At 45.3% G+C, this 23,946-nt stretch overlaps 2 protein-coding genes across 4 annotated transcripts; one reads left to right on the top strand and one right to left on the bottom strand.

Annotated features, from left to right (window-relative positions):
* Positions 1 to 165: 165 nt before the first annotated feature.
* Positions 166 to 11,286, bottom strand: PSMD13 (proteasome 26S subunit, non-ATPase 13). Its single transcript, XM_038405364.2, has 13 exons — positions 10,957 to 11,286; positions 9,410 to 9,488; positions 9,006 to 9,040; positions 8,868 to 8,923; positions 8,425 to 8,468; positions 8,033 to 8,119; positions 6,758 to 6,929; positions 6,045 to 6,124; positions 5,831 to 5,956; positions 5,008 to 5,070; positions 3,061 to 3,141; positions 2,260 to 2,376; positions 166 to 958 (listed from the first exon to the last, which is right to left on the bottom strand). The coding sequence occupies exons 1-13, from the start codon at positions 11,049 to 11,051 to the stop codon at positions 863 to 865; spliced, it is 1,131 nt and encodes a 376-aa protein (XP_038261292.1). The 5' UTR covers positions 11,052 to 11,286; the 3' UTR covers positions 166 to 862.
* Positions 11,287 to 13,105: 1,819 nt separating this feature from the next.
* Positions 13,106 to 23,122, top strand: SIRT3 (sirtuin 3). Of its 3 annotated transcripts, none has more exons than XM_038407978.2 (8): positions 13,106 to 13,490; positions 14,295 to 14,475; positions 16,398 to 16,598; positions 17,404 to 17,636; positions 17,795 to 17,895; positions 18,143 to 18,304; positions 18,966 to 19,175; positions 21,015 to 23,122. In XM_038407978.2, the coding sequence occupies exons 1-8, from the start codon at positions 13,409 to 13,411 to the stop codon at positions 21,033 to 21,035; spliced, it is 1,191 nt and encodes a 396-aa protein (XP_038263906.1). In that variant the 5' UTR covers positions 13,106 to 13,408; the 3' UTR covers positions 21,036 to 23,122. The 3 variants fall into 3 exon arrangements, with proteins under 3 accessions (XP_038263906.1, XP_043371667.1, XP_043371668.1); XM_043515732.1 differs by having other exon boundaries at positions 13,117 to 13,487; positions 14,292 to 14,475; XM_043515733.1 differs by lacking the exons at positions 13,106 to 13,490; positions 14,295 to 14,475 and adding an exon at positions 14,482 to 15,104.
* Positions 23,123 to 23,946: the final 824 nt, after the last annotated feature.

Here is a 23,946-nt window from a genome sequence, read left to right as displayed (position 1 = left end):
CTTGGCAGTCACCAATGTTTCAATTCATTGTTAAGATGTATTGATCTGTAATGAAGATTACACCTGGCATCCTGTGTAAGATCTTACATTAATCCATTAGATTGTAAAGTTCCCCCTTAAACAGGACACAACCCAAGAGTTAGCACAAGAGCATGTGAACAGAACTGTAGAAGAGGGAAGGCAGAGAAGTTTATTCCAGCAATACTGCTGCACCACACTTCACAATAAAGTGTTCATGAAAGACAAGAATAAACCCAAAAAGGATATAAAACCAAATGCACTAAATTAATGATTTTATTCCTGGCAAACCCATTGATGGGGTGAGCAGCTCCCTTTACTGCCAACTGTGGGGGTGGGGTGTCTTGGTAATGCTGCCTTTGGGCTGCTGGGAGGAGGGGCTACTGGTGAGAAAGTCATGCTCCCCCAAGTCCAATCACCACATCAGCAATGCCTGATAGTGGGAATATGGCATCTCTCTCTCTAGCACAATTTAGGACAGAAGCACCCATCTACTGGGCTAATGATTCTACCATGTAGCTACCACCAGCACCCTCCAGTGCAATAGTTTGACACCAAGACTGATTCAACCACCATTATGGAGCCCTTATCCCCCTTGGTGACAGTAGGACAGGAGCTCCTGTGGTCAGTGCCAGCAGACCATTGGCGCACAGGGAATTCCTGACTTAAGCACCAAAGGGTTACACAGTAAAGGCCACTTACTCCTCTGTACAAGCGTCAAAAAGTAGTTCTTCCCAACCTCCCCTAGCCCCCCGTTTAATATAATTCTGTACAGAGTCAGTGGTCTGAGCACCACCAGTTTCAGCAGCAGCAAGAGTTATTCGCTCAGGCAGTGCAAAGTCTTCTATGTTAGGATATCGTGGGCTTGGTGCTCCACCAGCATTTCCATGCTCCTCACATCTGTGCACCAGAACTCCAGACGGTCCTTCATCCCTTTGATCTGGAAAGCAAATCCACAACAGCTTTAGGAGCCTGGACATAGAAGGGGAAAAATAATTGCATCTCCCCAGGAATGGGCACTAGAGTGAGACCAGACATGTTGCACACTGAATTCAACTAATCTGGAGCAGAAGATTTCTCACCACATCCACTGCATTTAAAGATGGAACATGAAAGCCAAGGGGGCTGATTACAGGCAGGGCCCCAGGAAAAGCATTATCAAGAGTGAAACCAATTCAACAAAATTACCAATTCAACAAAATGGACTGTGAATTTGGTAGGACCCTAAACATGGGACATTAAGATCCCAAACGACTTCAAGATATGGTGTGACAGGACCCCAAGATTCTAAGTATGTGGGTTTCTGAGAAAGCTTTTAGAAAATGAAGGGAGGAAATTTTAAGGGAGAATAATTTTAAGTTTTGTAAAATGAAACAGTCCATCAGCTGTGATAGTATGTCATTAGGACAGCAGTGTGAATTTCAGTTTCACTCAAAGCAAAGTCCAACATTATTTCCCTCTCCCCAACCAAGTGTTTTTCATGGTTTAAAGGTTTTTAACATTTGGGAGAAGCTATTCAAAGAGTTCTTAACACCTTCTTGTTACATATTTGTTATGGGAAAAACTAATTAATCATGGAAGTGAGGAATGGTATAGACATAAGGTCTTCTCGCCCATCCCCCTCTTCAGGCAGGATTGTCATCCATAGCATTTACTAATAGGTCACAGGCCCCAAATGATGAGGTACCAATCCTGGGAGACTATTTAGCTCTTTACCTTTCTTCCAAAGTCATTCCCTGTTAGATGCAAGGTCTCAGGTATAGAGGATGTGCAACAATGGTATAGTTATTAATCTAAAACCTTAAATTTAAATTTAATGAAGCAAAAACTTGTTACATTAACCCAAGTTTTTGTCAGTTCATATACACAAGTGTGCACGTGTGATGCGCCTATTGTTTGCATGGCCCTACTTTCAGAATCTCACAGACACTTATTCCATCCATCATGTTCCCAAGGAAGGCTTGCGAGTACAACTGCAAAGCTTAGTTATAGATATCTGGGTTGAAATCAAGGTCTTGTTATTTTGTGAAGGTTAAGCACTACAGGAGAACTTTTCAAATAGTGTTTTCCTCTGGAGGGGGAACCTTTGCTAATTCTCTTCTCCAAACCACTGCAAGAAATGGGCAGAGTCAAGGTCTCAGAACTACAATCTTATTAACAGCTCTCATGTAAGTATTCAGGCCAATGACAGATCGAAAGGAAGGTGAGTTACCATCGGTTAAGTATTTCAGCTGACATTACCTGCTGTAAATCCAGCACACGCGGTTGGACCCAGGTCATGTGCACTTTCTTATCCACTTCATCAATACTGCCTTTTACTAACCCTACTGAGAGGGCCTTCATCACCAGCAGTTCCACCTGAAAAGAAGAAAAAGGGATTAAGAACCAGTCACTTTTCCCACAGACTCCCAATTCTTTTAAATTGAATTATCTTATAAACACAAAAAGAAAAGGAGTACTTGTGGCACCTTAGAGACTAACACATTTATTTGAGCATAAGCTTTCATGAGCTACCGCTCACTTCATCGGATGCATCCAATGAAGTGAGCTGTAGCTCACGAAAGCTTATGCTCAAATAAATGTTAGTCTAAGGTGCCACAAGTACTCCTTTTCTTTTTGCGAATACAGACTAACACGGCTGCTACTCTGAAACCTTATAAACACAGTCATTAGACTACTGTTTGCCACATCACAAATCTAAACTGAAGAGTAGCACAAGGCAACTATCTCCGCAACAGATCACTCTGACCAAGCTGGGCAGCATTCTATACAAACATCTGGAACCACAGGAATTAAAACTGTGCAAGCTTGTTCTACTAAGGAACAAGAGAGCCACCTATATCTGAGACAGAGGGAAGGAGATGGCAATTCATTCTTCCTCTACAGCCAGAGGATTCTTCGCAGTTAACTTGGAACATTAATGCGGTGAATTTCTTTTCCCCACTATTTTACAACATATAGAAATGAACCTGTTCAGCGGATACTGTTAGGAACTTCACATGCAAGTTACTTATTGTCATCATTAGCATTAACACAACTCACCTCATTCACGGTGACTTTGGCACTTTTAGCAATCTCTTCAAAAGTGAGCTGTCTGTGATTGGCTGGTCGGGTGAAAGTCATCTAAAGACAAGCAGAAAATCAGCACTCTTCAGATTTCTTCTCCGAAGATGTATGGAGTCTCCCTAGTACTGTCCTCCAGAAGCCACAGGGTATGCCAACACAGCAAACAAACACCCATGGCTGGCCCAGGTCAGCTGACTTTAGCTCCGGGGACTCAGGTTGCAGAGGTGTAAAATTGCTGTGCAGATGTTCAGGCTCGGGTCCGAGCTCTGGGACCCTGCAAGCGGGGAGGGTCCTAGAGCCCAGACTCCATCCCAAACCTAAACATCTACACAGCTATTTTTAGCCTCAAAGCCCAAGCTAGCTGATCTGGGCTGGTCGCCATCATACTGCAGGTCTTTTATTCCAGCATAGACGTACTTGCAGACTCAAACCTCATCTCTACCTGTGAAAATCAGAGGCTCTGATAACAAAGGGCCAACAGCAGCTAGCTCTCCCTCTATTTTTAGAAAAAGACTGCTTTATTAAAGACACTAAAGTAAGTAGCAGTCAGTTTCCTGCATCTACCTCTCCAAACAGTAGGCTCCCTAGGAAACAATTGCTCAAAAAGACAAAGATTCTAATCCTGAAGACGGAAATTCTCCATCCACATTATGTTATTGGCACAACTGCAAGTGCTTAAGGACCGCTAGACCAGTGGTTTTCAAACGCTTTTTCTGGGGACCCAGTTGAAGAAAATTGTTGATGCCCATGACCCAATGGAGCTGGGGATGAGGGGTTTGCAGTATGGGAGGGGCGTCAGGGCTCTGGGCTGGGGACACAGGCTCTGGTGTGGGACTGGGGGATGAAGGGTTTGGGGGGCGCTCAAGGCTGGGGCAGGGGATTGGGGTGCAGACTTACCTCCAGTGGCTCCCAGTCAGTGGCACAGCCGGGGTGCAGAGGCAGGCTTCCCGCCTGTCCTGGCACCGCAGACCGCGCTGTGCCCTAGAAGTGGCCAGCAGTAGGTCTGGCTCCGCGGGACTCTTGCCTGCAGGCACCCCCCCCACCAGTTCCCATTGGCTGGGAGTGCGGAGCCGATGCTCAGGGAAGGAGCAGTGCATGGAGCCCCATGGCTAGACGCCAGACCAGCTGCTGGCTGCTTCCAGTGCACAGTGTGGTGTCGGAACAGGTACGGACTAGCCTGCCTTAGCTGGGCAGCACCGCTGACGGGACTTTTAACTGCCCGGTTGGCGGTGCTGAGCAGAGCAAGGCGACCAGTGCCTTGCACGTCACGACCCACGGTTTGAAAAACACTCACTAGACTCTCTCATAATGAAGCACTCCATGTGTAAAACAATTAACTAAGCTCCATCTGTCTGAAGTATAAGTCTGCCTATCAAAACTGCAGCTTTTGAGAGCGAGTCAGTGATTGTTAGTGTCATAAGATTCTGCATACCCATTGGTGACAATGAAACCAGGCCTTGTACATGGACGGAATGCCAGGACAAGAATTTCTGTTTCTTAGATGTTAAAGGATTTCCTTGCATGGAGCGGGTTTTCAATTCTTATCCATTTCAGGCGAGAATTGGGGCTGTTCTTTAAGCAGCTCTAAAGTTATGTTGGGACATACTTTAAGAACCATCCCTTCAGATGTCTTTGGAAACAATCTTTTTTGCTCTCTTACTAGTATTCACTGGCACTGTCTTCCAGCAGCACTTGTCTTTGAGCACCACCAATAGGCAAAAGCATGTAATGCCACCATTAGTGATTTACATCTAAAGAGCAACTATATAAAAGAGCAGCAGACTGAAAGTACCATGCACACAGCTCTCAACTCACAAACGGAATCTATTTGGACACTACAGAGAAGTTAATCATGGGGCTGCCTTCCAGACCCATCCAACTGACAAGTGGGGTGCCCTATCAGGGTCTCAGCTTGCAGCTTACCTCCATGAGGCACAGCAGCTGGATCTTCTTCAGGAGAAGTGCTTCATTTGCAGCCAGGTCTGGCTGTGAGATAAAAACATTAAGCAGCTGTCTCTGAATAAAGTTAATTTTTCTTTTTTTTTTTTTTTTAAGTTACATCCTGTGCACTAGAAACGAGTCACACAGAAGATAAATAGCCTCTCCTCTGTCTTGATTCTGTGCTAAAAAGCCCTGGATTCAAACCCAGTACTGGCTGACCACTCCATATAGTGGTAACAAGGAGATGGTGCACTGTTAAATGCTATCCGCTGCATGATATGCAAAATCATGGTCCTTAACTAAGGGCTGTCTAGATGGACAATAAAGATCTCTGGGAGCTATTGCCATATTGATAGATTCCTGCATAATCACTGAAATATTAGTATTGACAATCATTATTTTGCAGGTGTTCCGAGAGGCACTCTTTAGTGTCTTCCATAGTACCTTCATAATGATATATAAATGTCCCAGGGTAAGTTAGATTGGCACAGCAAGAGCCCCAGGATACCCCATGAAATCATCTGCTCTCGTTTCCTTGGTTACAGAAGACACTTCTTTCTTCCATCCTTTATATTTACCTTCATATATTTATTCTAATCAATCTAGTTATGGTGGGAAGGTGCTGTTAGAAACGTTATGGTGGAGATTTTACATGGACTGAAGTCAGGAAAACTAGAGTTATGGGTTGTATATTATCCTTAACTCTGTCCCTTTGTACTCCCACATTATTTTATTATTCTAGCAGATGTCTATGCATTTATCAGGGCACTATGAAGTTGTGTTGTTTCCCACCTCACTGACTCACCTGCTGGCCCCAGGCTGTCTTCTGAGCCTGGAATTTCTCTACATTACCACTATTGAAGGCATAAAGTGTGTCAATCAGCCACTGTCTGTCAGTGTTTCTCAAGGACTCCAGTACAGGGTGCATGAGCTGTGATAAATAAGGCAAGACAGCATTATTGACAAACTATAACCAATTTCCACCATTCAACAGCTGAGACAACCCAGAGTCTACTTACCAGCTCCCCAAAGTTATAAACTCCTTCTCCTAGGAGTCCTGCCAGCCCCAAGGTAAAGGCTCTCTCCTGCTGCTCTGACACTGCACGGAAAAATAGCGTGTGTAAAGCGACAGCTTCAACCCTATTGCTCCTTCCTCTTTCAGTATGTGTATATGATGTCTTTCAGATTTTTTAGTCATCATCAACTCCACATTTACTCAAGACTGCAAATATGATCAAATCTAATCTTAATCCATGTTAAATGCAGTTCCATGCCAATACTGGAGGCTGCAAGAACCAGTGTGCAACAGAAATCCACTCCGGTGCAGCCTGAGGGTCTGAACTACTTGAGGTCACTGACCACCTCAGTGATCTACTTGCAGCAGGGGCCCCCCAGGTTGGAAATTCAGAGGAATACCATCACTTACCATATCAGCTACGCAAAGGAGATCAGAAGAGTTGGGAAACGGTCATTTACTCTCCCCTACCTTATTGACAGTCTCCCCACCCCCATACATCTTGGGTACAGTAGCCCTGAGATGAATGACCAAGCAGAATTCATCTCTCTGGGTGGACTCTAGTAGGTTAATGGTGAAGTTATATAATACAGTGATGTTGAGGAAAGCTGGACTTCCCTGCGTGCCTACAGCTGGACTACACTGGTGGAATAGGCCAGGACTGAATGAACATGGAAACTACAGTTCCCTATATATGGCACAAGGAGGCAGACTTACCTGGCAGATCCTTGACATCAATACAGCCCAGGAACCGCAGTGCATCCTTATAGTAAGAGGCATGATTCCCAATTGTCTGGTAGTATTTGCTGGAAAGGTCGTAGAAACGGCTGTGAACAGATGTCACCCCAGGGAGATTGTTCAGCATCTCCTCAACATCCTCTATGGTCTCCTAAAGAAAGGAGAAAATCCAACTCTTGACACACAGACATTTTATACACACCTGTATCTTTCACCTCCACCACTCACTATTTTAGTTAGTCTTGAAATTTACAGCTTATCACAAATTATATTCACACATTTTGTACAGAAATCCCATCCAGAGTGAATAAGATGAGAGTGCAGCTGAGAACATTAGTAACAGCATTTGGAACAAAGCAAACAACTCCCTTTCTCCCAAAAAGTCTCATTCATATTTACAAACACTGGTCAGTGAGTGCACTTCCTGACCCTTGAAACTTCATATTTCTGTTGATACTAAAGCATGAACAACTGAGGGATCCCCATTCAGCTCAAGTTGGTGAAAATAATGTATCATAACTTTGCCTAATAATCAGAGAAATGTAGGGCTGGAAGGGTCCTCGAGAAGTCATCAAGTCCAGCCCTCCACGCTGACAGGATCAAGTAAACTTAGACCATCCCTGACAGCGTCCGTGCAACCTGTTCTTAAATACCTCCAATGATGGGGATTCCACAACTTCCCTTGGAAAAAAACGTCAAAGTGGGTTCCCTCTTACCCAAATACTCCAATCCCCACTTATAATAAGGTCAGTAAGCCCACCAAAAAAGTTCAACCAAGAAGCTAAACAGAGATATACAATACTTCTTAACTATTTGCCAAATCACATTCATGATGCTAAATTCGTAGAACCAGCCCTAAGTTGCACTCGGAGACACAGAAGGGTTAACTCAAGGGTTTTTCTAGTCCTTCGCAGAGGCAGAGGATCTGGCTCCATATGGGTCATTAGTGGTGATAGTCATACACTAGAAGTATATGCCACTAGCATCTCAGCTACAGGAATAACACTGGCTATTACTTCTAGTGTTATCAGAACTACACAAACACTTTCCAGTCTTCCAAATAGAGCTGGATTTCCAGGAGACCTGCCCATGCTGCCTAAGAGAGGTTACAGAAACTTAAATTCACAAAATTCAACAACAGACACAGAAAGAGAGGGGCTGCCTTCAAAGGCTAAGCAAACGCTGAAATAATGGGCATCCAGAGGAACTGAGTACACTCAAACTGACAGAACCTAAATGCCAACATAATCTCACCTTTGTGACCTGCAGGTCGCCAATGTTTAACTTCAGAGCCCCGATGGCTGTTTTACATAAAATCACAGCCTCATCACTGCTTTTCACCTGCAACCACAACACAAAAACATAACTTTTCCAGCCACACAGGCAACTATGGAAAGTTAAAGCATAACAAGTGCTAATTTAGTTAGGTTCGCAAAAAGAAAAGGAGTACTTGTGGCACCTTAGAGACTTGCTGTGTTCCCAAATCCATGTTGGCTTGGTCACAGAGAATTGTATGAATATGCCTTCTCCAATATATACACAGATGTAAACATATCTACCAGCACAGACCTACATATACATGCAAAATGCAGCAGCTATTTTACTTAACTGTGCCAAATAGGAAAAAACTTGGATTTCACAAATACCTTTTCTCGAGTCTTTTCCAGGAAAGTAAGGGCCACATTAGGATCTAACATGGACGAAGGAAAAAAACATATTAAGAATCCAAACAGCAGAATATTTTAACCTACCACAAGAAAGTACCTTGACTGGCTGCACAGAACTCAGAGCCAGATTCTCAGCCGGTAAAAGCCATCATACCTCCACAGAAGTAAACTAACTATGCTGATTCACAGCACCTGAGGATCTGGCTCCATATGCATCAGCCTTCTCTCCAGCAAGGTCCCTTCTGCAGCAGTCATTTCACCATTAGTTGTAAAATTCTACGAGTTTATGCTTTTTACTTTCAATATTGTGCAAACCAGTTGCCTCATTTTCACATTGAAGTCTTGGCTGTTGCCATCAGCCAGTTAAATTGTAGGCCTAATAACCCTAAAAAGTCACCATAAATACTAGAAAAGTTACTCACCTGTCATCTGTCTAACTACATGAAGAATGATCTCTACCAAGGACAAAGGATTCACCCTGAAATGAACAACACGGCATCAGAACAGTTACAATTAAGAGTGCACACGCTACAAACATATGTACAAGTAGTCAATCTCACCTGTGTTCAAACTCACTGATGAAGTTCTCATAAAGCTGTCGGTGGTAAAAAAAAAAATTGTGATAGCCAGTTAGTGACAGAATATTTCATTCTAGTAAAATAGGCAACTTGCCCATTATTGCATATAAACTCCTTCCTCAAAGTAGTTTTGTATCCATAGGTGGAGAAATTTAAAATGTACCGACACTAGATTACAGAAGCCAAAAATTGCTCATTTTATGAAGAGCAGTCTCCAGGATCTCCTCCCAACTGTGGAGAGTGATCCACCAGTTAATAGATTCACGAGACAAGACTAGTCTCTACCAAGAGGGGGTAACTTAGGTCTGTTTACCCCTCTTTGTTGTGAAGGGTCGCTATCCACTAAGTATCTGCACTGACACTTGCTTAAGAATCAACCTATTCACCTTGATGAGTCCATCTCCTTTAGCAAAGCAGGGGTCCTGCACAAAGTCCAACACCTGCAGAGTCAGCTGGTGCCAGAGTCTGAAAATACAAAAACAAAGAGGGCCCGGCATCAGCAAACATCAGTACAATAAGCAAAACTATCAGACCGACACCTACTGAAATACAGAGGCAGACATTATAAAACTAATTTCAATTAATCCATAAGGACCAATATAAAGGATCATTTATGACTCAATTAAGCACGAGTTCTGAAAAAGTTAAAGACCTCAACTGGCCAGAACCAGCAGCCTGGTGCTAATAACTATTCTAGACTAGACTTCAGTTAAAAAAAAAAAAAATGTGTGTTCAACCCTTTCCTCATGTATAGTTCAGAGGGATAGTAAAAACTGAGTGCAGCTTTCTTCAAAAACTCTCATAGCACATAAGAAATATAGATCAACCCTCAAAACATCCTTCAAGGGAAAATATTACTTTCCTCATCTTACACATGAAGAAATAGGCATCAATAAGTCACAGGGAAACACCATTCTCTTGCCTATTTCAAAACCTTGTCAATTACTTTTAAAAAGTTCAAGTATGGTTTCATATTCTACATGCATTTCTCAATCTGTGACAATTTTTGTAATTTCAACAATCATATTTTCCTATATTTTAAAATTGGTTTCTCTGTTGTTGCTGTGAGCAAGGCCCACAAACAGAGAAACAAATCACTAACAGAAAAACAATGAAACTGACTATGCATAAAGTGTGGTCAAACAAAATAAAATTGAAAAAGCATCTCAAATTGGCTATAATTAGCCTAGGTGTTTTTTGTTACTACTATAGGTTAAAAGGTATCAGATAAGTGTGGTTTTTAAGTTAAAGGTGTCTCTTCAATAGGACATTAACTAAAGAGTACTGGATGGCATTACCCCGAGATGGACTGTATTTCTTGAGTACCACCGTTTCTTGTAACCCACCGGTTCTCAAACTTCATTGCACCGTGACCCCCTTTGGACAATAAAAATTATTACACGACTCCAGGAGGGGGGACTGGGGCCCGAGTCCTCAGCAAGTTTAACACCAGCCCTAGCGACCCCATTAAAATGGGGTCACGACCCACTTTGGGGTCCCAATCCACAGTCTGAGAACCCCCGCAGCGTAACCCATTTACAGTGGAGATGTTGGAGCAAAGGTGCACTTCTGATGCTGCACTCAACCCCCCAAGTAAGTGCACAGGGGTGCGGGGAGGGTCTGCACAGAGATGCAGGATTTGCTCCCCCAGGAGGGGGCGTCTCCTGGCGGAGGAGGTCAGACCCCCCCCCCCACACACACACACACACCAGCTCATGGAAGCAGCCCTCAAGCAAAGCGCTCGAGCCTCCCAGCACCGGGGAAGAGCGTGATCCCTGCACCCAGCGGCCGCCAGGCCCCAGGTCGCCCGGGGGGGGGGGAGGGGGAGGAACCACCCCCGCCCCATCCCACAGCAGGCGACCACCCTACACCAAAGAGCAGCCCCCGCAGCCCTCCCTCCCTCCCCAGTGCCGGGGCCCCCCGGCCCGCTCACTTCTTGGTGTAGAGCTCCTCCAGGCGGTGCCACACGGCGGCCTGGCCCGGCCCGGAGCTCTGGCTCTGCTGCAGGAAGCCCGGCACGTCCTTCATGATGGCGGCGGCGGGCGGGAAAGGGGTGAGACCGGGGCGGGGGGGGGAAGCGAGACGAAAGGACCCCAAGGAGCAGGAATCCAGGCCACCCCGCTGCTACCGCCGGAAATGCACACTCACTTCCGGTAACGAACGCCCGTCGCGTGCGCGCGCGCGGCATGATGGGTACCGTATGGCCTCGCGTAGTGCAGCCCCGAAACCCCGCCCTCCAGGGGGAGGAGCCGCTGCACGGCCTGGGTCCGATGGCCTGATGCGAGCGCGGGGGTGCGGGGTGGTAGCCATGGCAACAGGCGCGGCCTAGGCCTCGGCCCTGCAGCGCGGAGCCGTGATGGAGCAGCTTGGAGCGGCTCTGACCCCCCCCCAGGGAAAGTGTCACGGACCGCCCAATCCAACGGGGTGTGTGTTTCCATCCCCCCAGCCCACCTCCCCTCCCAGCACCATCACAGTCAGCAGCTGCTCCACGTGCTGCCATGGCCGGGCCTTGCGCCAACTGCCCTTGGCCAACACTAACTCGTGGCCTGTCCGTCCAGCGCGGTGCATTGAGGCGCCATGGCATGGGGATGCCGTGTGTGTGCCAGTGCCACGACCTTTCAGAGATCTCCAGACCAGCCGGGACCATCTCACTACACGGCTTTGGGGCTCTCGGAAATGTATCGGTTTGGAGCCACCATTGATTCTGTTTAGGGTAGCAATGTTTCTCAAAAGCCCCTGAAGGATGGTGCACCCACTAGTGCATACAGACGAGGGGTCACAGAGCTGCCCCCCTAAAAAAAATAAAGCTGAGCTGCTGAGGGCGGCCCTTTACATGCGGCCTTACCAAAGCTGCTGCTTCCAGATAATGATAGAGCTCTACTTTTTTCAGACTACTTTAAGCACGTCACTAAAGGACCACATTCTCATCTTCTGTCCGTGCCCAATAGGTACCCTGCTATGAAGGCCAACCATTACCATGAAGATAATTGAAAGTCATACTAAAATAAACAAATTATACTGTTTTTACTTGAAATTCCAATTTCCCCCAACTTTTGGGGAGGTGACCACACAGAGACAGTTAGTTGATTTGTCCTCCATCCCTTCCTTTGCTAAAAAGGAGGAAATCCTAGTGCATTTATTAACAACTCAATGGATGAAGGGGAGAATACACTAATGACAGCAGTGGACAAATACAAAGATGCTTGAAAGGGCAGCAAATACTGTTGTATGACAGAATTAAAATAGAGTAAGAGCTAAATAAATTTTAAAAATGGCATAAAATCAGTAAAATGTGCAGCAATTTCACATAGGAATAATCAAATACACAGGTTTACAGTGGGAAAATGATGGCTCAGCAGTAGAATTGCAGGTGGGGATCTCTGATTTCAGTAGATGATAAAATAGATAGGAACCAATGCAAGGGGAAGTATTGGGGCACTGATAAATGGATCAATAGGCTGGCTAATTTCAGGCCTAAATTAGGAATGGTAACACTGATATCTGAATGATAGGAACAGTGCCCAATTGTTGGAGCTGTCACCTTTTAGATTAGATAACATCAAGGTTCAGCGCAAGCAACATCATGAAAGATCCATGGCACATTTTGAAAGATTTGGTGTGAATTACAATGTCCTGGACACTTTCCCATCCAGGATATCGCCTCTTGCTGGACCTATATTCGGTATTGCCAACTGTACATGTTCGAAAATCATAAGCTGGGCCCCCAAAATCGTGAGATTGAAAACACACCATTTTGGTTTCTTTTTAGTTGCCTTCTGCTTTTGGGGCCTTTAGGGTGCTCTCAGGTCAGATTTTCAAGCCTTTCTCCACTACCATGAGGTCTAGAAATGTGTTTGTTTGAGTGATTGATTGATTTTAAAGCTGAATTTTCACCTCATCACTTGTCTCCAGCAGCTGGGACTGTTGTATAGTGTAGCTAGAGATGAAGCTTGCTGTGCTCTACTCCATTTCAGTGGATGATCCCTCTATACACAGTTTGTACAAGTGACAACTAAGTGACAGCAACTATAAAAATACAAGCTATGGTTATTCTCCTGTGAGCTGCTGTGTGCTCTTCTATTACGGACATTGTGGTAAAGCCTTTCAGCTGTTTTGCCTGGCTCAGGATCACCTTAAGCAAACAGGCTGGTGCTTTGCCCTGTGCCCTAGATCCCCCTTCTCCAGCCTCCAGGTCACCAGTGCAGCGAGTCCCGGGGCGATACAGGAGATAGTGACCGCCCCGTGCCCTGCGCCCTGCAACTAGACTGTCACTGAGTCGTCGGGGTCTGTAAAGGGAAAAGCAGGGAAGCAGCCACAGCAACCTCCCTCGTTCTCATCCACATCGCACAAGTCTCCACTTTCTGCTACAGGGCACGGGCAGGGGCATGAGCCTGGGGACGGGGTTACGGTTCAGAGTCGCGGCTCTTAGAAATGTGTTTCCTGCAGCGAGTCTTCAGGGATTCACTAGTAAGCAGCATATTCGGGGGGGGGGGGGTTTGAAAATGATCAGAGGAAGGGGGCAGGCGGATTTGGGAAGATTTCAGAGGAGAGGGAGGGGAAGGGCAGGGTAAGTTGGCTGGCAAAGTTCAGAGGTGACTGGGGGAGAGCGGAGTGGATTGGGCAGCCGAGTTCAGAGGGAATTGGGGAGAGCCAAGTGCAGTAAATGTGGAGCGTGTGGGGCGGGGAGCTTGCTGGCAGTCTGGGGGAGATCAGTGTCAGTGACATACTGTGTATGGCAGAGTGTATGTTAAATCTGTAGGCTGGTCTCAGGCTTTCAACCCAAGGCTCAGGCTTTTCAGGGGGTTCTCAGTGATAGAGCCAGGCGCTGAGTTTGCATGGCATGCCAAGCTACCGGCTTTGCTTGTACCAAGTATGGTGTGAGGAGTGGCCTTGGAGGTGCCCTCTTTTAGATGAGATGTAAGAGTGATAAAGAGACAAGGTGGGGGAGGTAATATCTTTTACTGGACCAACTTCTGTTGGCGAAAGAGACAAGCTTTTGAGCCACATTGAGCTCCTCTTCAGGTCTCTCTCACCAACAGAAGTTAGTATCACCTTACCCACCATCTCTCTCTAATATCCTGAAACCAACATGGCGACAGCTATACTGCATGTAAGAGGTATGTCACTCATAATGCCATAATTGCTGGTAAATGCACAGAGCTGACTGTTCTTTCTATAACTCTGGATAGATTTCTTTAAATCGGTCACCCCTGGCTCTGCCTTTCTAAGGGACCATTGTCAGCTGGTCCAGGTTGTTATCTTTTGTTTCAGCCTGGAGGAATCTCTGGATATGCAGTCAGAGAAATCATGCCAGGAGGCCCGTTGGCTCCATGGGGGGCAGAAATCTTCCCTTAGCTTCCTTGGGATCTGGCTTTATCCCCACAAGTGGAACTTCCCTGCAAAGGGAGCCTCTGGAATGCCATGGAGAGATGGCAATTGCCTGTGGAGCGAGGTACGGCTGTTTTCTCATTTCATGCTGTTCCCTGTTACTCTCGATCACAATCCTGATAATTCTCCACAAACCAAGGCTCTGTTATCTTATGGACTCATCAAACTCTCTCACTGTCTCAGAAATACCCACTCCCAGGAAGGAGGAGATGAGGCTGTTATAATTAAATTCACCAGATACTGTAGAGAATGCTGAGAGCTTGTAGATGAGAACAGTGTTTACCATCTAAATGCACAGGCTCTCTGTCTCTGCGAGCCATGCTGGTGTAGTGTCTGCTGCCCTGGGAACTCTTTGTGAGTGGATCAAACATCAGAGAGGCTTTGAAGAGAAATATTGGCCAGTGCTAGAGATGGGACATGTAGTCTTGTGCTGCAAAGCCCATGCTCTTGTGAAGATAGTGTCCAACCCATGGAGGCCACATTCAGAGATTCTGTGACCTAATAATTGCCACCATTTGGAGTCATCAAGAACTTCTGGGCTCTGGTCTCATGTCTAGATTTTGCCCTGATCAGAGTCAGTGCCCTGAGTGACAGATTAAGTCACAGAGATCCTCGTGGGACTGCCACCTGATGTGCTGAGACTATCTCTGAGCCGTTTTCCCTGCCAGCTTGGGACTATAGAACCCTGTCTTGGTGAGCCAGACATGCCAGCCTGCTGCAAACCCAGAGCCAGACCTGAACCACTCCCCCAAAAGCTGCCGACTTAACTGAAAACAGCTTAAGAAGCGCTCCTGTCTCTAGCACCCAGACACCCAGCTCCCAATGGGATCCAAACCCCAAATAAATCCGGTTTACTCTGTTTAAAGCGTATACAGGGTAAACTCATAATTGTCTGCTCTCTATAACACTGATAGAGAGATATGCACAGCTGTTTGCTCCCCCAGATATTAGTCACTACTCTGGGTTCAATAATAAGCAAACGTTATTGTATTAAGTATAAAAAGTAAGATTTAAGTGGTTCCAAGTAATAACAGACAGAACAAAGTAAGTTATCAAGCAAAATAAAGCAAAACACGCAAGGCTAAGCTTAATACATTTAAGAAACTGGTTACAGATGAAATCTCTACCTTACAAGAGACCTTTTGCTGAAGCATATTCAAGTCGCATTATATTTACACTCATTATCGTATTTTCATAAAATCATGTGGACTGCAGCGTCACACCCTGGATGAGCAAACATCGCTTAGGTTGTTTGGGATAATAGTCTTCTCGTGTGATGGATTGTAGATTCTCATTCCCTCTTCTGCACTTAAGGCTGAGCAGTGATTCAATTAGGTGTCTGCCATCCACACATGGACTCTACTAAGGGGGGGATTCTGGATGAGATTCAGGGAGGGCCGAGGTTTCTTCAGTCCTTAAAGTGGGCAGCCCTGTCAGAACAGCATGAAAACACAATCCTAAGTGCTTTCTGGTTGCCAACCAGGATGCAAAAGGGGCTCCCGTGTGCATTAGCCAAGGGGAATTGTGTACTAATTTGGAGATTCAAAGATCCTTTAACCCCAGTGCCTTGTCTATAATCCACCCAAATACACCATGGTGGTGCTGTGATGCTTAATGTCTTATTTAGGTTGAAAACATCTTTGGGGTAGAGACTGATGTTTTGTTCTGCATTTGTACAGCACCTAGCACAATGGGGTCCTGGTCCAGGACTAGGTGCTAGCACAATAGAACAATAGATAATAAATGTCTGTTAAATGCCTTGATATCCTCGTATGAAAGGGGCTGTAAGTGCAAAGGAATATATTGTGTTCCTGGGGGTTCATATTAACTGGTACTATGTTTTCTCCCCTCAATTACCAAACAATAGCACATGAACCTGCAATTGAAAGATCAGCTCCTGGATTCCTAGGAAACACTTGGGATTTTTTCTCCATCTGAGCAGCTTGAGTCCTTTTGTTACCTGCTGCATTTCCTTTCTGCTCCTAGAAGGATCCAGGGGGCCAGACCAGTCTCCTTATCCACTGCTGCCACAGGCTTTTTTGGGATCGGCAGAGGAGGAGACGGCAGTGGGAACCGGAAGCTCACTCTGCAGGATGTGGCAGAATTAATTCAGAAGAAGGCATGTCACCGGATGGTAGTGATGGCTGGAGCTGGGATCAGTACCCCCAGCGGCATCCCAGATTTTAGGTAACACCTCACCCCTCTCACAGATGCTTATTGGAGCCATGCCAGAACTGGAATTGATGATATTCCACATCTAGGTAACACCAGGGGTCTGCCACTCACCGTTCCTCTCCCTCTCACTAGTACTGCGGGTACTGATCCCAGCTCCAGCCATCACCACCACCCTCTCATTAGTGCTAGTTTGTGGCATGCCAGCAGCATTTCAGACTTCATTCAAAAATCACCATGTCTGCTGCTTCTCCTTCCCTGGCCTGCTTGGACAATGCCACAGTTAAGATTAGTGCTCCCTTCAGCAGCTCCGATTCCATATGACACCTTGATCCAGATCCTCAGGCCCAGCTGAGCTGTGCTTATTGCTTGGTTTCGCCTCTGCACTTCCCCAGTTCTGGAGCTGTCCAGGAGCCAGTCTGGCCATGGCGTAAGCTAGAGTTGAAACGGGCCACTCCAGCAGCCCAGGATCACTGGAGCACAGTGCACTTGCTGTGGCCCTTCCCATCCTCAGCAGATCCTGAACATGCCTCATACATCAGGGGGTCTGGAGTTGGGTGGTGTAGAGCCAGCGATGCCAGTTTGACATCACCTGAGGGGCTCTTCTTACATGCAAGGGAAATAATCAGCTGCCCACTTAAGGCTCCTTTGCCCTGCCTCAGCTTCAGAAAGCAACCAGCTAGGGCTCAAGAATCTGGTCATTCTCTCTCTGAGAGGTGTCATATGTCACGCTCTAGGGGTAGGTGTCTTTAGAAACATCTGTGCTGGGTTTGTTTTCTGTGGCATTCTGACTGATAGGCCCCCTTTGTCCCCTCTGCAGGTCTCCTGGGAGTGGCCTGTACAGTAACCTTCAGCAGTACAACATTCCCTATCCAGAAGCCATCTTTGAAATTGCCTACTTCTTCCACAATCCTAAGCCCTTTTTCACATTGGCCAAGGAGTTGTACCCTGGCAATTACAGGCCCAACTACTCCCATTACTTCTTGCGACTCCTGCATGACAAGGGGCTCCTTCTGCGTCTGTATACCCAGAACATTGACGGGCTGGAAAGAGGTGAGTGTCCTCTTCTTGGCTCTCCTTGACGGACTGCAGGGAAAAGACAAAGGGGGGTGGAATACGAGAATGGGGCTGTTGAAACATGAGATGAATTTGGGGCCAGTAGGTTCAATTTCCTTGTACTGAGTTGATCTTCTCTCCATCTTGTGTTCAAGTTGCTGGGATCCCTCTTGATAAGTTGGTGGAAGCTCATGGCACCTTCGCCACTGCAACATGTACTGTCTGTCGGAGATCCTATCCGGGTGAGGACTTCAGGGTGAGTAGCAATTAGGGGGGCATCAACACAGAGACAACAGAAGCAAATTCAAAGGGCGCTTGCAGGCCAGTTACCTTGTCCTCATGGCCAAGAGACAAGGTTCCTGTTCCAGAGCAAATTTTGTTTTGTTACAATGTGATATGATGGCAAACCCATGTGTGCTTGTGGGATGGATGGAAGATGTGATGGTGGAGTTGCCGTGTTGCCTAGTAAAGCATGTGGCTGCTGATGGGTTTTCTTCTTTCAGGGAGATGTGATGGCAGACAAAATCCCCCACTGCCCAGTCTGCACTGGACTCATCAAACCTGACATTGTGTTCTTTGGAGAGGAGCTCCCACACCGGTTCTTCCTGCATGTGACAGATTTCCCCATGGCAGATGTGCTCTTTATCATTGGAACCTCCCTCGAGGTTTGTGACATAGATCATGAGAGGGCTACAGGGATACAGCACTTCGGGACTCGGGGAAATAGTGCAAAATTGAACAGGGCGTTGGGGGGAATGGAGGGGGGGATGATTCAGGCATCAGGAAAATGAAGAGAGGAATTTGAGGACATAGGGTGAGAAGCAGAGTGCTCAGACTCTGAGTGTAGGTATATGGAAACAGAAGGCAGCTAGACAAGGTCCATGGAGCTCAAGGTAAGGATGTGGGGATGGACCTCTCTGGGTGGAAGAGATGAGTTTTGTGGATACTTGAAGAGATAACAGTAATAACTGGGGTGGACTCTGCTGGAGAGATGCCCTCTGCCAATTCAGTGATGTGCCAGCAGGGGGTACAGTAGATAATAGCTTTTGTCTGGGATATTCCTCTCAGTCAGCTTGTCCAGGTTATGAGATGCAGTGTAAACTTTGTTATTAAATGGAGGTCTGTGTAGTACGGAAGAGTCAGGCTGCGAGGTTTTGGGCCCCCTGGTATGGTAGAGCCTTCTGAGACCCTGCATTTTGAGTCCCTGAGGTTCAGTTTGTGGAGTGCAGTGAATTCATTTTGTGTGGGGTTTGGACTCTGCCTGCTGCCTCCACTCCTGGGATGAAGCTCTCTGTTTCTTTGCTCCTTGGGGGGGGGATTTTTTAGGTGCAGCCCTTTGCCAGTCTGGCAGATGCAGTCCGCAGCTCTATTCCTCGTGTGCTGATCAATCGAGACCTGGTGGGACCATTTGCATACCAGCCGCAGTACAATGATGTGGCCCTGCTGGGAGATGTGATCAGTGGGGTGGAGACGTTTGTGGAGCTGATGGGCTGGAAGGAGGAGATGCAGGAGCTAATCCGGAGGGAAACAGAAAAGGTATGAATGGCGCATGGAGTCCTCCCTCAACCTCGTCATGTTTTGTGGCACTGGAATATTTTTTTGACAACAGGTACTAGGAATTGGTGGTGACCAGAAAGTTACATAGAAGCCATCTTCATGTCTACAGTCTGTACCCGGGAGGGAGGGAGGGAGAACACATTCCAAAGGATAAAAGAAACCACTAGGACATTTAGCAACAAACGCAGAGGGTTTATATCGGGAGATAAGGAAGTAGCCGGGGTTGTTAAATACATTTTCAGCCAATGTCAGACTTGTCTCAACCAAGCAAAGAGAAGACCAAGACTGTGGAGTATAGTTCCCTAATGATGGAATGGTTTAATGGTATTTAACTGAATATCTGGGTCATCCTGATCTAGAATTATGTTGATATTTAAAAAGTACAAGCTGTTTTTAGGGAAGCCTGTTCTGCTTATTTACTGATGCATATCCAAATAGACTTTTCAACCCCTAAAGAACTGAACAGGGTGATGGAGACTTGCCTAAGCCAGAAATCAGTTTACCAGAGACAACAGCTGTACAGCTAGGAAGCGTACAAAAACCAGAAAGGGTTAGGGTTAGATGCATTTAAAAGTCAAATCATCACAAGCCTGATCCAAAGCCTAGTGAAATCAATGGGAAGTCAACAGACTTTTGATCAGATGCCAAGTCCAGGATAACATGCACTCCGGGGCACAGATTGCAAAAGTTCCATAGAGATTCTGAAGGACTGGAAAATTACCAGTATCACTCCCCATGCCAAAAGAAATATCCCTGGCGTGTGCCAAACTAATTTGCGCACATTATAAACACACAGAAGTGGTGGCTTTTTTCCTCCTCTCAGTTTTCAGAGCAGAGGCTGTTGTGAAGTCTCACAGTATTAAACTTCATTCATTTTACAGAATATTCACTGTGGGTCAGATCCTCAGCTGGTGTGAATTGACATCGCTCTCTTGGTTTCAATGGAGATTCAGTAGAGCTAAGCTGCTTTGTGCCAGCAGAGGATCTGGCTCTGTAATTGTATTGATTCCTTCTGAATTGTTACCATAAATAAAATTAACCTATAATTGCCAAAATAAATAACGTATTCTCTTCGCTTTTTCGTGGATTTGTTCTCTTATTTGCAGCTTTACAGAATCAGTTCATTCGCAATGGCTCTCCCAGTCATCCCTATTACTAACAGGAGTAAAAGCATTCATCTAGTCTGGTAGTAACAAAATGTTTTAAGTACTTAATCCTGCAAACCCTTACTCCTCTGAGAAGTCCTATTGACACCAGGTGATCCTTTGAGACCTTCAGAAGAGAGATTATAAAAGAACAAGCTATTAAATATTTTATTTTACACTAACATTAATTAGGGACCATTAGGAGTAGTAGTTTATTTTAGTCTTGTGGAGTATTTAACTCCATGGATCAAACTCTGCTGGTATAAATGGGTGCAGCTTCATTGGTGTCAGTATAGCTTTGCCCATTTGCACCAGCAGAGAATTTGGCCCTGTATTTTTAAACAAAGTGCAGTGAGAGGGCATGATGTAGTGTGGAGATCCCAGACCCAATTTTAACATTGCTGTTTCATTTTTCATTATCAGATTATGGGTTGTCTACAGAAAGGATGATTAGTCATTTGTCAGGATTTTTTTCATGGTAAGCCATTTGAGGGTAACATGAGAGCACATAGTCACAGCTGCTGTAACTCAGTGAATCAAATCCAGTTAATTGTGGCATGCACGTTCTTTCTCTTCACCCTGGGCTTTTGGCCTGAGTGTCACCAGCTGAGCTGATGAATGCTGGAACACATGAATTATGTGGATGAGCCATGAACGTTCTTTCTATTTTTAGCTGGATGCAAAAGACAACTAGGACAACTGTCCTCCTGCTGCTGGAAAATGATGTTCACCTTGAAAAGGGGTAAGTGTCATCCCCAGCGAGCTGTGGAAAGGTTACAGAAGAGAGCTGGGGAAAATGCTCTCCAGTTTGCAGTAGCTACTGAGGATCCTTTTGGCTGTATCAGAGTGCCCTGCTGCAATACAGGAAAGACCATCACACAAGACTCTTAGCAAGTGAAGACTGAATGACAGGCTGTGGGCTGGCTATTGCAGGAGACTTTCCCAATCTGACACCTCAGCCTGGCACATGTGCCTACTGAACGCTGTGACCTCTACCTTTTCCTGTCTTCCATTCTCCCAGATCACACATTTGGAGAGACTTTGCCTCTCGTTTTCTGTCACGTAGATCCTTTAACAGCTGTATAAACTATTATCCAACTTTGTGATGTTCACTATTAGACTGGGCCATAGTCTCATTTCCCTCCCCCCAGGCATTCTGGACTCTCCCCAGAAATTCAGGATCAAATTTTCATACGTGTCTTTTGAGTCTGGGTGTCCTAAATTTTTCGGTGCCCCACCTGAAATACCCTGGAACGGCCTGACTGTCAGAGGGTGAGCGCTCAGAATGTCCTGAAAATCAGGCCCATTTATAGTATTTCAAGTTGGGCACCCAAAAGTCACTAGTCCACTTTTGAAAATGCTAGTTGATCTGTCTAATTCTAATGCTGGTGGGACAAGTACCCAGCTTCATCAGACAGGTTCATAGAAATTGTCTGGCTCCCTGAACCAGCTCTTCAAAAGAGCAGGTTTTTGATGCAAGCAGGCTTTTTTCAATTATTTATTTGTTGCCAATTTGTAGCGTTTATTATATGGGTGAAATCACTGCTAATCAGGAGGTGAAAGGTGTCAATGTGTCTAGAGATGATGCCTGGAAACCCCACTCCTGTTGAGCAAACAACCCTATGGGCCAGTTTAAGCTGCTGTTTGAATGGAACGTGGATTGATATCTGCACAGCAATAATAATTATTAATACTAATACGTGTTAATGCCTTTGTGGATGTCTACACATGGTATATCAATGTCTGTTTCACACATTTCCCAGGGTCAATGCTTTGATTACACTTCCCCCAATTTGGTTCATATGCCCTTTGTTATCCTTCATTTCTCTTAATTATTCACTTAGCAGCTATTCACCCTTTAAATGCTGGCTCAGTTCTTTGCACAGATTTACAGCTCACCATATCCTCCAGTCATGTGGAGCAGTAAAGGGTTTACTGTTTATTCACTGAGCCTTCTAGGGAGGGAATGTTGGCCTGGACACCAGGGTTATTTCCTCCTCTTTTCAAAAAGTGCCATGGGATATTTAATTTGCACATCTCAGATGGACAGAAGGGATCCATGTTTAAATGTCTCATCAGACAGCACTACTAACAGTGAGAGGCCCCTTCCCCTCTCACACTAGAGAGCTATCATTGCAGCTGAGCCCAAGGCCCAGTGCAGGATTTGAAATCACTACCCTTCTGGCCTAGAGGCGAATGCAGCAATAATTAGCTAGTCTATTACAATTATTTTTCTGGATGTGACCTTTGACCAATACTATGTCTAAAGAAGCACAATAAAGAGGAGATGCAAAACACCTTGCATCAGTGTGGTTCTGGTTAATATTTTGAAATGCACAAAAGTCAAGGAATTTGAATGTTAAGGCTTCCATAGCTACTGTAACTCTGAGTCTTTGTACATTTGTATTCCTGTATATTGTGTTAACTTTTTTGCCTTAATCTGTATGTGCAATGTGGCTAACTTAGTTGCGGTATGAAACCTAGCTTTGGATTATGTGTCTTCTATGCCTTTAGAAACTTCAAGCCAAATCCTCAGATGGTGTAACTCAACAGCACTGCATTAATTTCGATGGATGTATGCTGATTTACACTAGCTGAGGCCCTGTCATTCCTACCATTGCAGTAACAGTTTTTTGCCCTTGGACTTCTTCTAAATGAGGTCTGTGATTGAGCTCACATTCAGATGAACAGACTTGTTTATCTGAATGTGTGATTCAAATATACTTACATGGCTGTAGGATCAGCCATTGAAATAAATGTCATTTGAATGTATAGCCTAAATAAAAGCAGAAGTGTTTCTTTCACTTTGCAGCACACCAGACACATAGCCCAGCTGGAGTTCTGCCCATTTGTACAGAGTTAACATTTTACTACAAAACAGCGTATGTTGCTTCTCAACCATATTTCGTTATACACGTCAAAGGTGCTTGTCCTGACTTGAGCCTCAATTCTGCAAACCCTTATGCACAAGATTTACACATATAGGCAGCCCTATTAAAGTCAGTGGGACCATTCATATTTTTAATGTTAAGCACATGTGTGGAGCTTTTGTCAGATCAGTGCCTCAGCCCATTGCAAGCCTGAGTTTTAAACATGGCCTATTTCTGAGGAACTTGACCACAAGGAAATGGGCGAGGGGTGAGTAAAATACACCATGTTTTTCTTTAATTTCTTGAGCGGGCGAGGTTTCTGCCAGATCTAACACTTCGAAAAAGATCAGAGGTTTGCACTGAAAGTTTACTATTATTTTTTGCCAACTTCTATCTTAGAAAAATAAAATAAAATGGCTTGACACAGAATCTCCACACTTGATTTCTCCTGTTCTCCTCAGGGAGCCTGCTGTCTGTTTGTGAAGTTTAGTGGGTTAATTTTTGAGTTATTCATTTTTCCCCCTCTTTTAAACTCCTTGGAGTTTAAAAACGTCCACAAAGTTCTTCACTAAGTGAAGAACTAAACTTGTATTTTTAAAGAAATAAATCTCTAGCCTTTTTCTCTTGCAGAGACAGCCTTTAAAATGTAAACCAATTGCAAAGTATATTTAGAATTTTTCCCTTTAAAAATTCACAGTGGGAGACATTTTTAGGAACAATCCCCGATTCTCCAAT

The sequence above is a fragment of the Dermochelys coriacea genome, chromosome 6, assembly GCF_009764565.3.
Source record: "Dermochelys coriacea isolate rDerCor1 chromosome 6, rDerCor1.pri.v4, whole genome shotgun sequence".
In the NCBI taxonomy this organism is placed as follows: domain Eukaryota; kingdom Metazoa; phylum Chordata; order Testudines; family Dermochelyidae; genus Dermochelys; species Dermochelys coriacea.
The sequence above is the reverse complement of the archived record's forward strand: the minus strand, read 5'-3'. Positions and strand labels throughout refer to the sequence as shown.